General features: G+C 35.8%; 1 protein-coding gene across 1 annotated transcript in view; it reads right to left on the bottom strand.

Moving 5' to 3' along the window:
- The window catches only part of LOC113069001 (adhesion G protein-coupled receptor L3-like), an 88,169-nt gene that overhangs the window by 15,498 nt on the left and 50,212 nt on the right, over positions 1-22,459 (bottom strand). The window contains 6 exon segments of the mRNA XM_026241987.1: positions 7,133-7,224; positions 7,454-7,520; positions 8,734-8,954; positions 11,359-11,568; positions 19,063-19,239; positions 21,562-21,767. Of these exon segments, the coding sequence (XP_026097772.1) occupies positions 7,133-7,224; positions 7,454-7,520; positions 8,734-8,954; positions 11,359-11,568; positions 19,063-19,239; positions 21,562-21,767 (973 nt within the window).

Here is a 22,459-nt window from a genome sequence, read left to right as displayed (position 1 = left end):
GCAAGTTACTAGCATGTTGTTACCCTTTTTTCTAGCATTGTTAGCGTTATTAGCATGTTGATAGCATAATTAGCAAGTAACTAGCATGTTGCTAGCATGTTTCATGTCAATAACATGTTTCTAGCATGGTTAGCATGTTACTATCATGTTGACGTCATGATTAGCATGTTATTAACATGTTACTAGCATATATAACAAGTTAATAGCATGACATTAGCATGACTAGCATGTTTATAACACTCACAGTTTGTCAGCATGGGTAGCAAGTTATAAGCATGTAACTAGCATGTTTCTACCATGATTAGCATGATATTAGCATGTTGCTAGCATGATTAGCAAGTTAATAGCATGCTGTTAACATGACTAGCATTTTAATCAGTATTTTTCACGAATATGATATAAAACAGAGCCCGAAGCTCTTAAAAATGAAGCATTTTTTTTATTTTTTTTAAATAAACGGTAAGTGAAAGACGGTGCTTAACCTTCAGAAACAAATCTTATATAAGCAGGGCACTTATATGCACATGCATACACATATATTAATGTTACTATTTAACTAACTTTGACTCAGTAAATGAGGGAGACTGGAAAACATGATCCTGGCATTTCTGTGTGATATTTATGCGAAGATCAAGAGCAAATTTCAAGATGTTTTTTAAAGGGCATTGCAGGAACGCAGCACTTTACGTCTGTGAGTTTACAAAGAGAGTAACTGGACACATGAAGGCAATAATGGATGTGTTTTATGTGTCTCAACAAGAGCAATAAAGATAAACATTATAAACTCTAATAGCTTTTTTCAGATAAAAAATAAAGTCACAGTCTTGTGTTTATATAGTGTGCTTTAAATGAGGCTGAACTGATGCTCACTTTATAACTCAATACTCTGCAGTCAGTTTGATCAAACTCACAGATGGCAGATAATGCAATCATTTTATAATGCATTATTTAATAATACAAGAAGTGGTAGAATTTGCATCAATTCTATTTAAAATCCTGGACAGATGGTCTTAGGCTTTGTAAAAGTCATGCCACAGTGTAATGAATTTGTGGAAAGTGCCAAACCACTCACACATTACAAAACTCTTAATTAGCTCACGCTAAGAGTTAAATCTCCATTTCTCGCTCTTGTCTGGAGGGAATAATATCCCATATTTCTCACACCGATCTGGTCTCCAGAAACCTCATCCCTCCGTTTCTCCTGAAGCGACAGTATGCAGATGTAAGTCATTCACACCTTGCTTCACTCGTGCTAAAAACCCCCGGTGCATCTGAGGCTTAATTGAACGAGATACTGGCGACTCGTTGCGTTAACAACGTCCTGCTGGGAGTTTAACAAACACAAGAGCCTCTCTTCCCTCAGGTATCGGATCGCAGGGTTCAAATTAACGTGAATTATGATAAAGAGAGCGCTTTTAAAGCATTTAAGTGAATTAGCAGCAATTTGTCATATCGTCTCACTCCATCTGAAGAGCGAATCTGCATCCCAATGGCAGCAGTAATTGAGTTAGTTGGAGGCAGAAAGTCTTGTCGTCGAGGTGTTGAGCGATGAAGACACTCAGAACTCTCTGGAAACACTGAGTGGGTTTAATTGAGTCGCAGATTAATGAATAAAAGGAATGGCTCGTGATACATGGATCAAATCCAGAACGCCCACGTCTATCAGAGTCAAACATGCACGTGAAATGATGATTATGACATATTGGTTCTCTTGAAAACTCTGTTTAAGGCTGTCTAGTTCTCGCTGATGCTGATTTTCTTTATTTCGCACAAGGGCAAAGTCAAAATGTGCCCATGAGCAAAAATGGTTTAGCTGCCATTGAGATGAATGGAAACTACAGCATGCTGTTATACATGTATGTCACTTGACATCTAAGTGTTTTTTGTCAGGGTTGCCAGGTTTTCACAACAAAACCCGCCCAATTGCTCATCAATACTAGACCAATCACATTTCGAGGAGTATCCTCCGGTAAAAAACGCATTCAGGTGGGGTAAAATACACATTTTTGGTGGGGTATGATGCACAGATTTGCATTTTAGGGGCTAAATATCACCTTATGGGGTTCGCTTAAACCTGTGGACATGAAAAACTATCTAAAACAACAGTGATTAAGTAGCCCTATATATATATATATATATATATATATATATATATATATATATATATATATATATATATATATATATATATTAGGCCGATCGTTATCTGGCCGATCGTTATCTGGTCAGTAAAGCCGGTTCTCTAATCAGCGGTTAATTCCATCAGGTGCGTGATTTCACATAGAGCAGCTGTTACTACACAGAGCTGTTGTTAATAGAAAAGATGCGCAAATCCACTTCGTTTCGTATTTATATATGTAGCACAAAACAAACTAGTTGCAATTGTTGTTTCATTTAATTTCAAATATTTAAGAAAGGATAAATTATAGTCATCACAACTATACCTAATAACTCATTTCATATCAATATTAACTTTTGTCCTTTTTCTTCTAAAACAGAAAATACTTGACTGACTGTTTTATATAGTTATACTAATATACAATATATATATATATATATATATATATATATATATATATATATTCTTTAAGATGACACTAAATATTTTTGTTTAATCAAAACATTTGAAATTGGACAAATGATACTCAATAGAATTTACTACAATTACGATTTAATAACGCAACACAGTCGCTTAACATTTTACCAGGTCTTAGTTGTGGTAAGCCAACTAACCAGTTTTTGTTGAAATTTGGATGGTTAACATTATGGTAAAGAACAGAGACTGCAGTTAAACAAACTGAGTCTGTTTGAAATGTTCCTGAAAAATCTGAATGCAAAAACTGACAAAAGAAAAAAAATTGTAAATGATAAGATCATGGGGAAAACAATCTGTAAAAAGAGATAGATGAGTGTGAATTACTCACACACACACATATGTACACACGTATGTACACACACACGTCAAGCACAGGAGGAGGTGAGCGGGTTCAGGAGCTCAGAAGGACAGATGACAGCTGGAGAAACAGCTGATCTTACCAGTGCCACTCCACTACGACACGGCCGTCATAAGAGCGAGAGCTGGACAAACATCAGCAGAAGACAAGAACAGAGAAATGAAACGCTGAAACACACACACAGAATAACTCCTTTGAAATGTGCAACGATGATGAAATAAAATTAAACGTACAAAGAAGCAATGAGTACAGCGTTTATGCAACACTCAGACCATTCAGAATACCTTGAGATAGGCTGCAAAGCATTTTTTATTTTATTTTTTGAAAGGCAAATTATACTTCTATTAATACTTGTAGCAGATACCCAAGCTAAAATGTCTATTTCGGGTGATTCAGTTAATGAGATATCGTAGAAATGAAAAGTACTTAATCTCATCTTATTTTATTTGTTATTCAGCTTTAGTTGGATGCAAATCTATGTTTCATAAGAAATGAGAGGATAAACTGGCTTCGCATTTTGTAATACATGAGCTCTTAAAACAAATATTATAAAATGATTCTGATCAGATAAGTCACATTAAAACCTGCTGTAAATAGTCTTTAATACATTAATACTGGAGGAGCAGCGAAACATGAGACTGAGCTTTAGATTTGAGCTCATATTACTAATGCATTTCTGTTTAAAGAGATAGCAGTCAAAAACTGAAAACTATATGCTTTCATCTTTAAGTCATGTGTTTGTGAACATCAGTGCTCCTTCTTTTGTCCGTTGTATGATTTATATCAGGCGTGTCTAAGAAATAAAAACAGATTTTAAAGCATGATGTGATTTATAAGGCTATTTGAAAGGTTGAGTTGTTAACCGCAAACCAACCTACGACCGGCCTGCTCCGCTCACAGAGGTCACGACCTCCACGCCTCACTTCTGTCACACGACAAATCCAGATAGATGCCTTCATTTATGTGTGTGTGTGTGTGTGTGTGTGTTCAGCGACCACAGGTCCAGAGCTCAGCTAGTGCACTTCAAACACAGACAAACAACACATATAGACTTCTATAATTTACAGTCTGCCTCATCTGGGAAAGTGGGCTAGAAACATCGACAGCGTCAGCATCTGAAGAGGGCGTGGCTAAACGTTTGGCCAATAAAATGTCCCTTGAGGGACAGTGCCCCGCCCACTTAATTAGAAATAGCAGCTGCCACCTGTCAATCATTTTAAATGTAAACTTTTATTCAACGAGAGTGCATTAAATTGATCAAAAGTGACAGTAAAGACATTAATAATGTTACAAAAGCTTCTTATTTGAAATAAATGCTTTTCTATTCAAAATAAACTGTGAAGCAGCACAACAGTTTTCAACATTGATAATAATCAGAAATGTTTCCAGCAAATCAGCATATTAGAATGATTTCTGAAGATCATGTGACACTGAATATATGTTTTCACAGATACATATACACACAAAAAACAGCTATATAAAACTATAATAATTATATTAAATATTTATTAATTAAATATATATATATATATTATATATATATATATAATATAATATATATATATATATATATATATATATATATATATATATATATATATAAATATTTATTAATTAAATATTATATATATATAATATATATATATATATATATATATATATATATATATATATATATATATATATTATAATTAATACATATTTAATATAATTATTATAGTAATTGAACTGTGTAGAACTGTGTAGACTCCGTTATATAGAATACAGAATTACTCGTATCATGAGATGAGATTTTGGTGTTGAACATTAACATATAAGCACACTCACATCTTAGTCTCTTATTAGAGCAAGCAATCAGACGTCTACAGATCAAACTAATACAGCCGAGTATGAAAACTGCTAACAAGAGACTGTCATCATCTCATTATTAGCATGAATATAACGCCTGATTACGAGAATTATCCCACTTAATCTCAGACTCCACGGAGTGAGGAGATGTGTGGCTGTAATAAGACCCTCGCTCGTGAATTAATCAAACTCATCCTCTTACTGTTGTCAGTCGGTTTTATACGGTTCCCTTCAACATCAATATCAAGAAATATTTCTAACAAACTCTCCATAATAGAGAGCAGCAGCAGAAAGTAAAAGTCCCATTTGTTTCTTCCACAGAGAAATTGATTCAGCAATAACATATAAACCTCTCAAGACAGAGATCAATTGAGGACCAAGACTGAAGATTGACAGCTCCACACTACACTACCCACAATCCTCAAGCAGGATCCACCAATCAGAGAAGCTGTCTCTCTGGGAATCTGGACAGCAGAGTAACAGTGATCGTTCAGTCTCATTAAACAACGCAAAGGACATAATCCAATCAGTCTCTACATCAACTTAATATAGAATAACACACTACAGTTAAAATTATAATCATACTTATTTAAAGCACAACAAAAGCTTATTTAATAATGATTTAAAATGTATGTTAAAGTAATTAATTAAAAACTTTGAATCGGTTTCAAACTGAACTTTTTAAAAGTGTGTTAAATCATGAAAGTGTCTCTCTTTAACTCACATGTTGTTTATTTCATTAACATTATATAATCTGCAAATACAGTTATGTTTTGTTTTTAAATATACTTTAAGATATTACAAGTGCACATTTAAGTGCATACTCAATTAAGCACACAGGTTATGCATTTGAATATATTTTAGCAAACATCACATTTATTTTATACTTTAATAGTTTCATGGGTATTTTTTGCATTAATTGATTTTCATTCTCTCCTAAAATACATTTAGTACACAGTCTTGCATCTTGGATTGTTTTCTTTTCTTTTTTTTTTTTTTTGTGCTAATTTTCTTCAAATCAGTATTTGCAATGCTGCAATTCTTTTCTGGTTTGGTTTAAAGCTTTGTTTATGTTTCTAAAACGCCTGAAGAGAAAAATAATGAGACAATTCAAGAACGAACCCCAAACCCAATGCAAATATCACTGGCGAGTTCGACACATGAACACCCTTCAGAATGCATGTATTCACTTGTCTGATGTCCATCACAGTTCTCTGGATAAAGGGACACGTCAGTCTAGTTTGGCCCTTTAACATGCGGTGATGCACAGTGAAATCTGGTCTCATCCACAGCAGTAATACTACAAGATCATTGGCTCAAAGTGTCTAATTAGCATGCATCACACACATAAAAGCACACACATGAAGAACTGAACACACACACATCATCTCACTGTCCTGCTCTCTACTCTGAATCTGAGGGGACAGCAATAAATTAGCATATTTATAGTCCTTTCAGCTCTCTGCTCTCCTGAGTGGCTGCCGTGTGGCTCCAGTGATGAATATTCATGTGCATGCGGAGGTTAATTTGGGCAGAATATCTGCTGCTCTTTCCTGTGAAACAACACAGATCTTCAGGTAACGACAACCTCCCCACTGAATACACAAATGGACGCACATGTACACCGTGGAATACCTGTGCCAGTTTTACTTTCTACTCAACCTACAACAACAATATGAAAAATGAGCCATAGCAGTTTATCTGTAGATGTTCAATGGGCCGCTTACACTTCTGTTTATAGACATTAAACGAAGTGTGTCATTTCTGAGCAATTAGCGCCATTAAAAGAGAGCAGCATAATGACTGTTTCCAAACAGGTTCTGTCCCATTGCCTGCCCTTGGTTTTGTCAGGTTACTTGAACAAACTGAGCTAGTCAACTGGTGAAATATAGGTGAAAAATATTCTAAAATGCTTTATAAAACCACATTTGGGCAAAAACGCTAATGCCTAGTCCCAATGCATTTCGAAAGCAAAGCATATGGCACTCCGCTCTGATTATTAGCCATCACTGAAGGAATGATGAACAGCACAATCATTCTTTAGACTTCTAAAAAACCACACCCACCTCAGATCTACCTTTCATAGGCTCATCCCCCAAATCGCCCATCCATCACAGACCACACCCAGAAGAAAACATCCTATCATTTACTCCACTCACCACATGCGCCACCCATCAAAGACTCCTCCCCCAAACCGCCCATCCCTCACAGACCACACCCACCAGAGAACATCCCATCAGTGACTCCACCCACCACAGGCCCCACCCATCAAAGGCTCCTCCCTCCAAACGGTCCATCCCACAGGCCCCACCCCTCACTGTCAGGCTTACTTGATGTTATCAAGGCAGCCAGAGTCTGGTTTCAGGATGGTGGTGTGGTGGAACATCTTGTAGAGAGCGATTCCCAGGAAGATCACATTCAGCTGAGAAGAGCAGAAGCACAGGATTAGTTTAGGATTCACACCTGAGGAGACCAGGGTTTACCAAACAAGCCAGGGTTATTTCATTTATACTGACTTATTCTGAACCACATCAGCTGACAATAAGTCAGACTAACTGAAATAAACCTGGCTTCTCTGGTAAACCTGCTTTGTGAAACAGGCCTCAGGAGTGTTGTACATGTAGGTTATAGGGAGTATCAGAGCTGCTTACCATGATGATGAGTGTGGCAGGGCCTATAAAACTCCAGATGAAATAAGTATCCAACCGCAACCAGCACCTGAAAATGAGAGGAAAACACGTCAATGAAGCATCGAATGCACACACACACACACACACACACACACACACACACACACACACACACACACACACACACACACACACACACATATACACAGGAAGTAATACTGCAGGTTGTCTCCAAGGCTCTAGTGTCTTTGGGCAGATACATGAGAGTTCTTTCAATTATTCAGACTTTAATTTCCGCAACATTAGACTAAACTTCATCCTCCTGCGACCACACACACACACACACACACACACACACACACACAGATTTTCATGCAAGACTGTGCAATGAATCACTTTAGTTGCACTCATAAGGATTTATCTAATTTGAATTTAGATGTATAAATATATCTGCTTGGAAGAATAAATAATGTTGTATGCAAGTTGTTATAAAGAATGCATATTATATAACCATTGGTATTTCATTTGGTATTTCAAAAGAGGACCATGTTCCTGTTTCTTAATGAGAAGTGGTTTTATTTCGTTTTGAGATGAAGACATCTTATGTGTCAAAGCAGTTAAATCGGTGTCTATGTTGCATGTTCAAATCATTCTTAATAAATACATTACACTGTAACTAAACCCGTAAGATTTTAGCTGACTAAAGCTAAAACTAGACTAAGACTAAAACAATTCATATTGTGAATAAAACTAAATGGTAGTGTAGTATTGTGTCTTGTTTCTACTTTAAATATTTGTAAAAAAAATCTTAAATTAAGGTGCATTTCCTAGTAGCATTTACCAAATGACGTCTTCTTTCCACGAGAAAACAAAAACTAAATTAAGTGCATTTTGCTTAAAACAAGTAAAATGAGCTGCCAGTGGGTTAAGTAAAATGTACTAGTTTTTTTTTTTTTTTTTTCTTCATGGAAATAAGACTAAATATATAACAGAGTTTTACTTATCAAGTAAATGTAGCTTAACAGATTTTTTTTTTTTTTTGGTACTTGTACTAGAAGCAAGACAAAATAAAACTAAATAAAAAAATCTGTCAAAATGAACACTGATGAAGACTCAGATTTGAGTGTATTTGTGTGTCTTTGTGTGTCTGTGTGTGAGTGTGTTAGAGTGTGTGTGTGTGTGTGAGAGTATGTGTTGTGTATGTGTGTGAGTTTGTCTGTGTGTGTGTGTGTGTGTGTGAGTTTGTCTGTGTGTCTGTGTGTGTGTGTGTGTGTGTGTGTGTGTGTGTGTGCGAGACTCACACTGTATCCGTCCCGTAACTGCGGTAATCCACTGCGGCAGAAACAGCCACGATGAGCGCAGGAATGCCGTATCCGGCCAGGTAGAAATACCTCCTGCGTGAATGCTCGCTCTCGAACACCTCCACCAGCATGATGTAGAGCTGAACGCCTTCCAGAAACATCCACGTGAACGCAGACAGGAAGAAGAAATGCAGCAGAGCCGCGAAGACGGCGCAGGCGATCTGAAAGACGCACACAAACGCTCTCGTTATGTGGACATTGATGGATGCAGTTCTGCGACTTCACAAACCTGCTCAGATAATTGAAAAATATGAAATAATTGGGTTTAAAGATTATGAATCATGCATGATGTTCTGCATTAGAGTCACACACACTGAACACTCTCTCATTAAATCTTTATGACACACACACTTGTGCTATTTCACCCTCTCATGAAGTAATAAAAGCTTGCAGTCAGCCATTTAAAACATCCCGTGTCCAAACACACGATCCTCCAGCAGCACGGCGTGGAAGCAGTGAGTCAGTGTTTAATACTACAGTACTTCACACAGCTGATCAGGTGCAAAAACAGTAAAAAATATATAAACATTGTTACAACTAAATTTACTTTTGAAGCAAAATTGTGCAAGATAAGATCCATTTCCAGTGAACGTGTATTTTAAATGATGTCTATATTTACTACCTCACTGGTTATTTATGCTTAAAAAATAAACTATGCAAATATAATGACAAGATCAGGGTAATTATCATTAATCAACACTTAAACCATAAAAATAACTTTGTAACTTGAACTAAAATGGATGTTTACTTAAAATAAAATCTGAAAAGGTGTAGACTTGTTTTATTTCAGTTAGTTGGCCAGGCAACATTAAAATAATCTAAAAAGAAAAAAATAAATGAACACTATATAGTTAAATTAACTATATAAATACAATAAATTATATAGATTATATAGATTAAATAAACAAACAAACAAATGAACAAACACACAATTATTACAACTTTTTTTCAGTAAATGTATCCCTAAAACTAGATACATTTACTTGAGAAGCAAAGCCATGCAAGATAATAAGAAAATAATAATAATCATTTTCCAGTATATATATATATATATATATATATATATATATATATATATATATATATATATATATATATATATTAGGGGTGTAACGATACGCGTATTCGTATTGAACCGTTCGGTACGACGCTTTCGGTTCGGTACGCGGTACGCATTATGTATACCGAACGGTTCGTTGGAGTAATTAATTATATTTGAAAAAAAAAAAAAAGAGAGAGAGAGAGAGAAATATAATGATATGCGTTCAACAAGGTAGCCCAATAACCCAAACAACGTAACAGGCAACGCCCCTGACACTCCCGAAGAAGAAAAAAACACCATCTTATATGTTTATGTTAGGGTACTACTCAGCAGGCGCTCGCTCACTCAGTACGCGCTGAAGGCTCGTTGCAAAATAGCCAATGCGTTTAACAGACTAGAAATGAGAAGATCCTCCAATAACCAACAGGTCTGGTGTTTGGGTGCACTTTGGATTCCCTTTAAGCTATAATGGTGATGGCAAGAGAGTGGTGGATAAAAAAACAACGGTATGTCGCATCTGCAACATGACAGGGTACACCAGCGGGAATACAAAAAAAAAAAAAAAAAAACACCAGCGGTACTATCTGGGAAAAGACGAAAAAAAGGAGAAACATGCACGCAGCAAACTATCCCTGCAGCATTTAGAAACTATAGCTTACAGGGAATCCAACCCAAACACCAGACCTGTTGGTTATTTTAGGATCTTATATTTCTGGTCTGTTAAATGCATTCGACATTTTGCAACGAGCCTTCAGCGCGTGCTGAGTGAGCGAGCGCCTTAGGGGCCGTTCACATATCGTGCCTAAAAACGCATGGAAAACGCTAAGCGCGTCTTTCTCCTCCTTTCCAAAGCGCTTGGGCAGAAGCGCTCATGAGGCGTCTGTCTTTGCTAAGCAACAATGACGTGCTCTCTCCATGAGACGCGGAAATTTCAGCGAAGGATAAATGGATTTGCAGCTCTAAAAATCGCTTGCAGTAGCTCTGCTACTAAATTTATTTCAAAATTGCAATCCATATACAACTATGATCAGCTGATCCTTCATCTTGGCTGAGCTCTCAACGTTGTTACGGGAAAGGATGAAGCTGATTGGTTAGTTCTTGTCACATGACCCGCGGTGCGCTTGCGGCATTCTGAAAAGTTGAGATGTTTTTACATTTTGCTGTATCTAAAACGTATCGAACCGAACCGAACCGTGACATCAGTGTATCGTATCGAACCGAACCGTGAATTTTGTGAACCGTTACACCCCTAATATATATATATATATATATATATATATTATTATTATTTTATTTTTTATTTTTTTTAAGTAATTTTAGATTTGTTTTTTTCTTAAAATTCTTTAAACAAAAACACTGAATAAAAATGGCAAAACAAACCAAATTTGAAAATGGAAAATAAAAATAAAACCAATCTCAAAATATACATAAAACTATAATAGATATTAATGTTACTAAAACAACACAGAAAAAATGATTTGTTTGTGTGTGTGTGTGTGTGTGTGTGTGTGTGTGTCTCGTACGGGCTGGTCCACACGGTTGATGCCGGTGAGGAAGAGTGTTTCAGCGATGAAGAGCGAGATGCACAGGTTCTTGTGGATGGTGTTTCTGTCACTCTGCAGGCCACGGAAGAAGCAGAAGGTGAAGATGCAGACGAGCAGACAGACCAGAGACAGCAGGATGCCCACCCACGTGATGACGTCCAGCAGCAGACAATGAACCGGTTCTGCCGGCTGAAGAGAGAGAGAGACACAGATCAGAACACTTTCACATCCCTCTGAACGGAGATATTACAACTGGATCAAAACATCGCTGCCAGCAGCAGTTACAGATTCACAGCCGCATCATTAAAGTCCCAGAGAACATCAGAGCAATGATTTTAGGAGAGTAGTGCACAATTTCAGGGTTGTCCACAATATGAATAAAATAAAATAAAATAAAATAAAATAAGTATTTTGGGCTTATTCTCCAGGAAATTATCTGAAGACCAAACATGATTTGAAATCCTTTTTGTTAATCGAAATAAAGCATACATAAAACAAAACACAACTATTAGAAGAAAATATAATAAGTGACAAAATAATAAGTGACAAAAGTGCATACTACGTAAATGCTAAAAGTTACAGTAAAATTAAATGAAAACTGAATATATACACACACACATTTTTTTTTTTACTTTTCACCACTTGCTTTTTGGGCAAAAAGCCAAAAAACAGGAATACACAAATTAAATATACAAAGTGTTAATATTTTACAGTCACTTCAAATTTGCTTGAGTTTGCTTCTCCAGTAAATGCATCTGGAGACTGTTTACATATTTTCACTGGAAAACTATGAAAATACTAATTGAGGTAATCATTTTTTTTTTTTTTTTCATGATTCCAGCCGAATGTTGGCATCTGAATAAGCTAAGGCATCACCAAACTTCAGCTTCTCCTCCTTCTTGCTGTCCTCACTGTCAGTTGTGTTGCTCCGGTGTATCAAAAGCTTATCAACATGTTGGTATCTTTTTTTATTGACATGGTGTCAAGGATATCTGAGCCAAAGATGATGAAAGATGTAGGAGCTTCAAATAAAATCTCAAATAGATGACTCTAGAAAGATGGGTATCATTGTACTGGACATGACCGCGGGCTCTGAAGAGAGAACTATCATGATTAACATTGACGAATTAAAAGAACTTTGTTTTCTTTTGCTCTTTTGCTGCTTCATTTCATATTCAGGAGATGGTGCTTTGCCAAAACTGCCAAAATGCTCATGTTCCCCAAGGGATGGGTGGTGACAGTTTTTATACTATATGCCAAAGTGAATAGATTTATGGAATCCATCCATCCATCAATACCACATGTTTTTAAATGTTATATATATATATATATATATATATATATATATATATATATATATATATATATATATATATATATATATATATATATAGATATAGATATATAACATTTTAAATATATATATAAAATATATATATAACATTTTAAAAAGAAAGTATTATAAGTAAATATTTAATTTAATTTAATTGTAATTATTATTATAATTTGAACATTTTACATTTCATATATATTAATATATATTTTAAATTATTTATTTATTGTTCTAGAGACTCCTCAAACATTCAATCATCCAGCCATCAAATAAACAGAAACGGAGCTATTCACACTGATGATGAACCTTTGCTCAGCTAGGGCTTCTTAATATCTTGTGGTTTAATTAATAACCTTGAAAAAAAGAATATATTTTACTGAAAAGCCAAAAACTACTTCCAGCACTGTTAATAGCCCTACAAAACCTGCTTCACACGTCTATTGTGTATCTTCTGATAAGGGTGGATGACAGGGAGTTTGATTTATTATCACACTGCAGTTAAACCGCTCGGATGCCACCAAAACCATCACAGATTCCCCCTGTAGTCCCTCTCTAGGGTCCCTACGGAGCCACACAGCCAGGGGAGGAGAGCAAAGCTGATATGGGACGCATCCCAGAAGACCTTGAGTCTGGAAGACCGGATGTCAGCACTTCTGAAGAAAACAGCACATGAATATTTATGAACGCTGCATAGGTAACAGTACAAAGCTTATATGTGTGTGTATGTGTGTGTGTGTGTGTGTGTGTGTTTGAGCCCCGGAGGGCCGTTGAGCACACAACACATCACTCTTCCTGAGGCCCACTCACCCTTGAGCGCTATATCTCCTCTACCTTCAACAGCAGTGTGTGTGTGTGTGTGTGTGTGTGTGTGTGTGTGTGTCAGTGCTGTAAGTAAATCAACAGCTCAAGCCTGCTCAGCAGAATCCACAGCTAGTCTCAGACTTTATAGAGTCAATGCTGAGCTCAAGTAAATTTACGTGTCTATAAACACACACTCACACACGTGTACATGCACTCTTAGAAAAATAAAGAAGGTACATAAGCTGTCACCAGGGAAAGAAAGCACACCTTTGTACCTTATTTACTCCTAAAGAGTGCATAACAATATCTTAAATGTGCATATGTGCACCTGAAATGTGCATTTTAGTGAAAGGTACCACACCAGTGACATTGTTCAACTTGTATGTTGTGTCCAATCTATAGAGACTAGTCATGTGATTTTTGGCCAAAGCATTCCGGTTATAAGCATAAATTTACATTTTTCATATCTCCAGACCACTAGGCGGTGCTGTGCCCAAACTGTGCAGTCAACCTCAGCTCATGGTTATTATAAGACACACTCATTTTGGTTTTAATATGCTAAAGCTTTGCTGAGATATAGCTTCATTTGCACTTTTCGTCGAATTAATTTACATGTTTTTCGAGAACAGTTCTAATTCTCAACTTGAATTCCATCACTTCTTTTCATGGCACGTCCTGAAGCGGATCTGGATTCGGTATTGAATCATCATGAGCCAAGGAATCAAAAGAAAACATTAATGTGTATGTACCTTATGGTTCAAATGTTATTAGCATAAACATGAGTGCAATATTTTGAACTGTTGGTGGCGCTAGAGAGTTTGAGTTACAGACTCTGAATGTGCTATGGTTAATGTTGAGACTGTCTTCTATCAGTGTGCCAAATTTCATAACTTGGCTTCCATAGACTCAAGAGCGGAAGCAGAAGAAAATGAATGGATTTAATAGGTGCCTACGCACTAAATACCAATTGTTGTCAAGTGGATCGAGATTGCTTAAGTAATGTCTCTCTCTCTCTCTCTCTCTTTCTCTCTCTCTCTCTCGTCAATAAAGAATGGCAATATGTAATCATTTTCATTCATATGCATAAATATAAAAATATATTCAGTGATAAACCATGTTTTACTAAGAACATTTTGAATAACAAAAATACCACATGGAGAGTTTCATGACCATTTTTGAGAGATGATGCAATTGATTCACTGAAGCAGGCCGTGTGAAATCAATGATCTGTGTATGATATTAGCATTTTACTGAAGTTTAAATAAAAAAAAAATATGTGTTGAATGATTTCAGTCATTCATGAAGGCCTTCGGAGCAGTAAACATGAACACATTTCACTATCAGATTTCAATCAGTGCTCATTTCCTGTCCTAACGAGCTGTAATTCTGTCGCCGTTCACACACACACCTCTGTGATGAGAGCGTGAGGTAGCCATGGTGACCAGCGGTCTCCTTTAAGACTGATGGATGATGACCGTCTGATATTGTCCCAGTCTCAGCATCTCTCCGGCTCTCCATGTGTCTATTAATGTGCCGCAGCCATGGCAACAACACAACACTCAGCTGTGAGGATCGACCCAGTGCTTTTCTCCTTATTATTCTCCTGTTTATAGTTTTTGTAAATTTCAAGTATTTCCATTTAGCTTTAGTTTCCTTTTAGTAATTGTATTGTTTCCACTTTATTTCAACATTTATAATTCTTAAATTGTTCTATTTTTTCCACTTTACACAATGCAGTTTGGCAGTGTGACAAAATGTACAACATTTGATTTTATTTATTTATTTTGCGCATTCCCATGTTTTCCACTGTAACAAAATGCAGAACATTTTTACAAAATTAGTTTTCAAAAGTTTCAGTTTGTCATTTTAGCACATCAACTTATTTTAATTCAGCTAGTAGACAAGGCAACATTTCTAAAGTATTTAGAATTAGTCTTTCGAGTACAAAACGATTAAAATGTTTTTTGTTGTTGTTGTTTTGTTTTCACAGTTAATGAGATCTGTTTACTTGGCTGATCGTGTGCCAGACTACACAAGCACCCAAGGTGTTTGATATATTTGTGTTTTTCTGAAGGACCACAAGCTCCAAACTTGAACCAAAAAAGACACACCCACGATCCCAATATGTAGAGTGGGTGTGGCTAAGCCTGCAGAGGGGGAGTCCTTGTCTGGTGTGGGTGTGACTCAGCTCAAGGTGGGTGTGTTCAAGTGCATAGTGAATGTAACAAACCCATGATGGGGTGTGGCCAAATGAGATGTGGGTGTGGCTTCACATTTTGTGGGTGTGTCTATTCTGATGTCTGTGCATGCTTATTTTAAACTATTAGAATGTTTATTAATATTGTAATTAATAACAGTTTTACGTTTTCATTTTAATTTAAGTTAACTTCAGCTTTTTGTCAATATCTTTAGTTTTTGTTAATTTTGAATATTTCTGTTTATCTTCAATTTAAATTTGCTTTCGTTTTAAATTCAGGAAATTAAGTACTTTATTTTATTTTAGTGTAACATTTTGTGAGTTTTTCATCTGATCATCTGATATTTTACAGCAGGTTTGTTCCCATTATTAAAAATGGTGTAATAGTTTTAGTTATCGATAACAACACTGTAGTGCTGCAACTACAAAAATACGTCGATGTGCGTGAAATGCGTCGATGCGTCACACTGTTTGTTTACATCTCGTGTAATGGCAAACTGGGAATGGAGAAAGTTGCATTCTATCACAAAAACAGAGACCACTGTTATCAAAAGTATGGGAATACTTTAAAGAGAGGACAAATAAAATGGCCCTTTGTTCCCTTTGCAAAACAGATATGGTGTACCACGGCAGCACAACTGCGATGCGCGCACATCTTGGCGCTCTCCGGTGTTACGGTTTAACTGTGTGATCTGGTGACCAACTTCCTGGTTCAGGTCTGATATTCCTGCGTTTGCGGCTTTCTGAAAAGTTGAGATGTTTTTAACTCGATGCGGTGCGGACGTGCCTGGAAAAAACGAGCGCTTCCATTATGAGTGCGCTTATCGCACGCCTACATTGGAAATAACGAACTTGAGTGCGCAAAAGACGTGATATTTGCACAGCCCCTTAAAAGACAGCGCGCCGCGAGACAACAGTCACAAACCACCGAGCTACCCAGATACTCAGCTCCAAATCTCTGGAAACCATGCTAAACCATAGCAGAACCCTCACTAAATGTTATGGTTTCTGATGCTAAAGAACATTTCATGACATCTCAGACAACTGTAAATTTATGGCTACTGTGGTTTAATTATAAACGCTATCATAAGCTCATATTTACCATAGTAAAATAATTTTCTTTGCCTCTGTATTATTTTATACTGTAAAAACTTCAACCACATAGGTTGAAAATGAATAAAGGTTGAAATATTATATTAGAAGTTGAACTTATATATATATTTTTTTTTTGGAAAGTTATCCAAAGGATTCATTAGCTAATAAAAAAAAGAACATTAGATTAATTATTTATTGTAATAAAAATAATCGTTTTTCGACTAATCGAAAAAAAATATTGTTAGATTAGTCAACAGAAAAAATAATCGTTAGTTGCAGCACTACAACACTGGTGCTCATGCTCAAATGTGGGCGTGTTTATGGGCGTGTCCAATTCAGTGATGGGCGTGTCACTGCCTTAAATGGGTGTGTCATCAACCCTCACCATTCTTGACATCTACTGCCGGACATGACTCACACAGGGTAAATTCAATCTGAGAGGCAAGATTTTATTTTAAACAGCAGGACCTGAAGGAGACCCACAGTTTTCCTTTCTCACTTGCTAATCAAAACGTCTGTCAGAGATCTACTCCTCTCCCTCGGCTGTCGACGGCGCACCACAGGGCCTTTCTTTCATCCATCAAAATGTATTTTCTCCCCCTCATTTTACACCGTTTTTCACTCCAATTGTTCTTCTGTCTCTCTCCAGGTAAAGCTGAACTCGGGCTCTGAATGGAAAATGTAAATGAAGCTTTTAGACTAAATGCGCCTGGCTGAGGCTCCGTCTCCTGCGACCCCACGGCTGCCAGGCGGAGAGAAACCCCAGCGCTCCATCACACTGACACAACAATGGGCTTCAATAGAAAAACAACTACACAAAAACAGTCAAACAGCACTAATAGGTGAGCGGTTGAAAGAGTGCATGGCAGCAACTCACAAAAACTCAGCAGGGGTCGAGTTCCTCATCATGTTGGCCTTTAAAAAACACACACAACCAACTGAAAGCAACAGTAACAATGCAAATACACCAGCGTATGCGTGTTTGTTCAGCATGTATTAAGTCACTCGGCTGGGAATCGGTGTTGATCATGGATCATATGGAGAGATAAAGACCGCCCACCCGTTGATCTCCCACAATGCACCTCACAGCCTGAAGTCATCAGTAAACAATAAACAGTCTCCACAGAGATCCGCTCCACATCCACCTGCCTCACACAAACACAGCACACGTCTTCTGATGTCTTCAGAGCACCTTCTGCACCTCCAAACATCCCCGGATCATTTACATCATATAATGTTGTAGAAGTACCACTGAGATACTATTAGATTTCAGCTTATATTATAGCACTTATTTTTGTCCTTTCAGTTTTCATTAAAAAAAGTTATAATAATAATTTGTTGTGCATTTTTTTGTATTTTAAGGCATTATAGTTACTTACAATTACTCAAATGGCAAATGTTAATAAATACAAAAAAAACTTTCAGTAAAATTAAAAGGTCTTTAGTTTTTAGTTAATTCAGTTTTAGTACATCAAAGTTAACTAAACTGAAATGAGAAATGTTGCCATAAAATGTATTTCATTTCAGTTAATTATTATGTTTACAGTGTGCAATATAACATGTGTTCATGTTTCGCATGTAAAAAAAACACACTTTTTCACACAATTCACCTATCTGTATACCGTCATAAAAATGGGCTGATGACTTCCTTGTTCTATAAAGTCCCTCCTTCAGAAATACATAACGAGTTCTGATTGGGCCAGAGGTTCATGTGTTGTGATTCGACGGCAGCTCAATGTTTATTAAAAAGGTGGGGTTTTACTTAACTTAAAACTAAAACCCTGGTTAACACTTGAAGCTTTTACATAATGCATTAAATAAATATTTGTAATGAAGTGTAATGGTAGTGTAATGCATTAAAACACATTATAATCAACAAATTTGATTATATTTGATTATATTTTTTCAGATTTCAAATATTATATTGCATTTTAACTTTGGATAATGCAATTTATTTATAATTCATTATACATAATAGCTTCAATTGTTAGCATTTATGTTTTTGTAGAGTGGATTGCTGGTTTTCACCATGCTTAATCACAACAAACACATTAATAAGATATATTTACATATTTGGGGGTGTTCGTACCCCTGTTGTTCATTTGTAAAATATGCAATGTGTAAATTGTTGCACAAAAGATGCAAAAAATATTATGTACACAATTTCTGCTATGATCGGCATGCAGTGTTTCAACATGCTGACAGATGAATAGTCTGATGTTTATATCTGGGACAGATGTGCTGGAAGCATCTCTACCTGCACGTCCACATGAGCCATGAGCACAGCGAAGTTGGTGAGGTGTGTGCAGGAGCAGGTGGTGTGTGTTCGGTTTGTTCCCAGCAGCCGGCAGTCCTGCGTCGACCAGAAGCCCGTCATACTGCGCTTCGAGTAGCTCCAGAACGAACAGTTGGGGTTGAAATTCTCCTCTGACTGCTGGAAGACAGAGAAGAACAAACTGCGTCAGAGAGGAAAGCAGCAAAACACACGACATAAGTGAGAATAAGTGTTACACTCAGCGTCCAAAACATTATTACTGAGCATGAAACTGAAGGATGGATGTGAAAGACTAAACTGGATGACTGGCATTTTATTTAGTCATTTTACCTACTTTGCAAAGACAATAGAAGTAATTATGAAATTACACACAAATGTACTTAAGTGGGTAACAAACACTCTATAGTTCAGCTTCTTTAATTGCATGCAATATGAATTTCTACTATAATAAAATTCAATTTAATTGCAATTAGGTGAAAAAAACAAACAAAAAACATGCAATTAGGTTTCTGAAAACAAACAACAGCAAATAAGTTACCTGAAATTAAACATTAAATGAAATAAGACATAAAAAACAGCTAGTTGCAACTAAGATAAAAATGGCTAATTAATAAAAAACTATAAAAATACAACATTAAATATAAAAAGCACAATTAAATACAGAATTTATACAATTAATAATTGAATTAATAAATTATAATTTATACAAAATATACATTAATAAAAAATAAAAATAAAAACTATAGACATATTTACCAAATAATAATAATAACAATAATAATAATAATAATAATAATAATAATGATAAATAATAAAAAATACAAAAAGGAATACAATATATATATACTATAATATAATCTCAATTATATATATATATATATATATATAGATAGATAGATATAGATATATAGATATATATATATATATATATATAGATAGATAGATATAGATATATATTTATAAGACAGCAAATACAGATTAATTTAGAATAAATTCATCAAACTAATCAATCTAGCCTTCATTCCATACTGTGGCCTCTAAACTACAATATTCAACCCAGACAGAATGATTTTATGCAGTTTGAAAAAATAAATAAAAATAAAATAAAATGAACAGGTTTCTAGGGAATGGATTTAAACTCAGGAACCTGGGGGCTAAAGCTTTATCAAATTAGCCAAAATCTCTAACAAACAGACACTGCGGGCGGCTGGCTGCTGGTATTCAGGAGAAATCTGTGGATTCCTTGTGGATTTGCCGATATCTTTCTCCTGTGAGCGAATCCTACACAAACAAACAGGAAACCATGTTTCCAGTTCTAATCGAGCCTGGAGGCAGAGATTCTGTGAGTGCGTACATATTTAGGTGCCTTTCAATAAAGCGCTTGGAGAAAAGTAATTCAAGCATAAATGCTGGTGGTGAGGGAATTATCAGATTTTCACAAGCAGAACTTATTTTATCATTATTATTATCATTATTTTTTTTTTCAATCGTGACATTGCAGGAAGGATGATAACAATAAAATTGGATGAGCCATTTAAACATAAATAAAAGTACAATAAAAGTAATAATGAAATTACATATCAAAAGTACTTAAGCAGATCACAAAACACTCTAAGGTTGAGCTAATTGTCTTTAATATGGATTTAAACTATAATAAAATGACATTTAATTGCAGTTAACATGCACATTGAGCTTCTGAAAATACTATTAAGTATATTAGTTTAACGTGTATTACTTCTATAATTAAGAGTACTTTTTACAGGGGTAAGCGTCCGTACACACAGAGTATGATAACTCTAAATTGATAATGGTAGCAATTTATTTTACAGTCCTGTTCCTCATGTACATACTATGTACATATTATAGCAATTACAATTACTATATAATAACTAGGTACTGAACCTACCCCTAACCCTACTCCATATAATTTCCTTGTATTACCAGAACTTTCTTAGATAAATACACTGTAAGTGCATTTGTAAGTACACATACTGTACACTAAAGTGCAACCAAGATAATCCTAATGATAGTTAGATTAATATCCACATCAATGCACAATATTGTTCTGTTTATCAAATATAACTTCAGTTATTCTACTAACTCTACGTAACTGTGCAACTATAGGTCAACTAGCAGTCATTAGTATACTATCTGCTTTACATCTGTTAACACTTTATTTTGATTTAACTGATTGTGAGTAACTTTGTCATGTATTTAACTAACCCTAACCCTAACCCTAACCCAACAGTCTACTCACAGATTCCTAACCCGTCTAATCACAGCCGAGTTTGTGTGGTTTGTGTAATCTTCTGGGTGTGTCTCATTAAAATGCTTGGAGAAACATAATTCAGGCATAAACGCTGGTGGTGTGACTGAGAAAGCCACTGTTAAACCCGCTACGATTATTTCAAGGAATTTCCTCAGAAAAATGATGTTTTATTCTGACAACCAGTCTCTCAGTGAATGCACACGGCTCCTTACCTGAATATGTCTCACGGTGAATATGACGGGGTCGGACAGGTAGACTTTGTTACTGTCTTTATTGATGGCTGCTGTTATGACGGGAGAGTTGACGATGACAGAGTAGTTTGTGTTTAACGTCTCGCTGCTGAACTTCATGCTGGCGTTTTCAGTGGACAGATATGAACCCAGATGCTTGTACAGCACAAACGCCATCCGGATCTCCCCTGAAAGACAGTCCGGCTGTTAGTTTTCAGCATTATTATTGTTAAGTTCAGTTGTTTCAGTTTAGAAGTATTTGGCTACTCAACAGAAGCTGATAAAAGACTCACATTTGAGAGAATCAAACACGTTGGTCAATCATTAACAGAGGCTTGGTGCAAAATGCCACCAAATCTGAGAAATATGCAGTGTGGCCTGAATACTCCCCTGTAAGAGTTTGTTCAGGATATTTAAAACATATGCACACATGCAAGAGCACAGTTTTCCCCAAATAAAAGCATTACTGCAAATGTGATACTGATTTTATACTATAGTTTAGCAATAAGGCAAAGCTATTCTTAACATTTTAGACACAATATTGTATGTTTTCATTCTATTTCACAAGCAGAAATAGCTCCAAACATAGCCACAACAGAACCGTTGAACACTGTGTTTTGTTACTGAATGAATGTTTCAAATGAATCAGGTGTGTCAATGATTCAATGACTCGCTTATTATAACAGTCACTTGTTTTATATTTAAAAAATAAATGTCATATTTAGAATGATATTTTAAAGCATGCCTCTTATAGCATTATTCGTGTAATTGTAGTGTAAATGCATTCATGGCATGTCTGAGCTGCATCAAACAGTTTGGAGTGTATAGATTTTTTTTATTTTTAATTATTTATTGATTTATTTTTTGAAAGAAGTCTCTT

Source organism: Carassius auratus, unplaced genomic scaffold, assembly GCF_003368295.1.
Source record: "Carassius auratus strain Wakin unplaced genomic scaffold, ASM336829v1 scaf_tig00000466, whole genome shotgun sequence".
NCBI classification, from domain to species: Eukaryota; Metazoa; Chordata; class Actinopteri; order Cypriniformes; family Cyprinidae; genus Carassius; species Carassius auratus.
The sequence above is the reverse complement of the archived record's forward strand: the minus strand, read 5'-3'. Positions and strand labels throughout refer to the sequence as shown.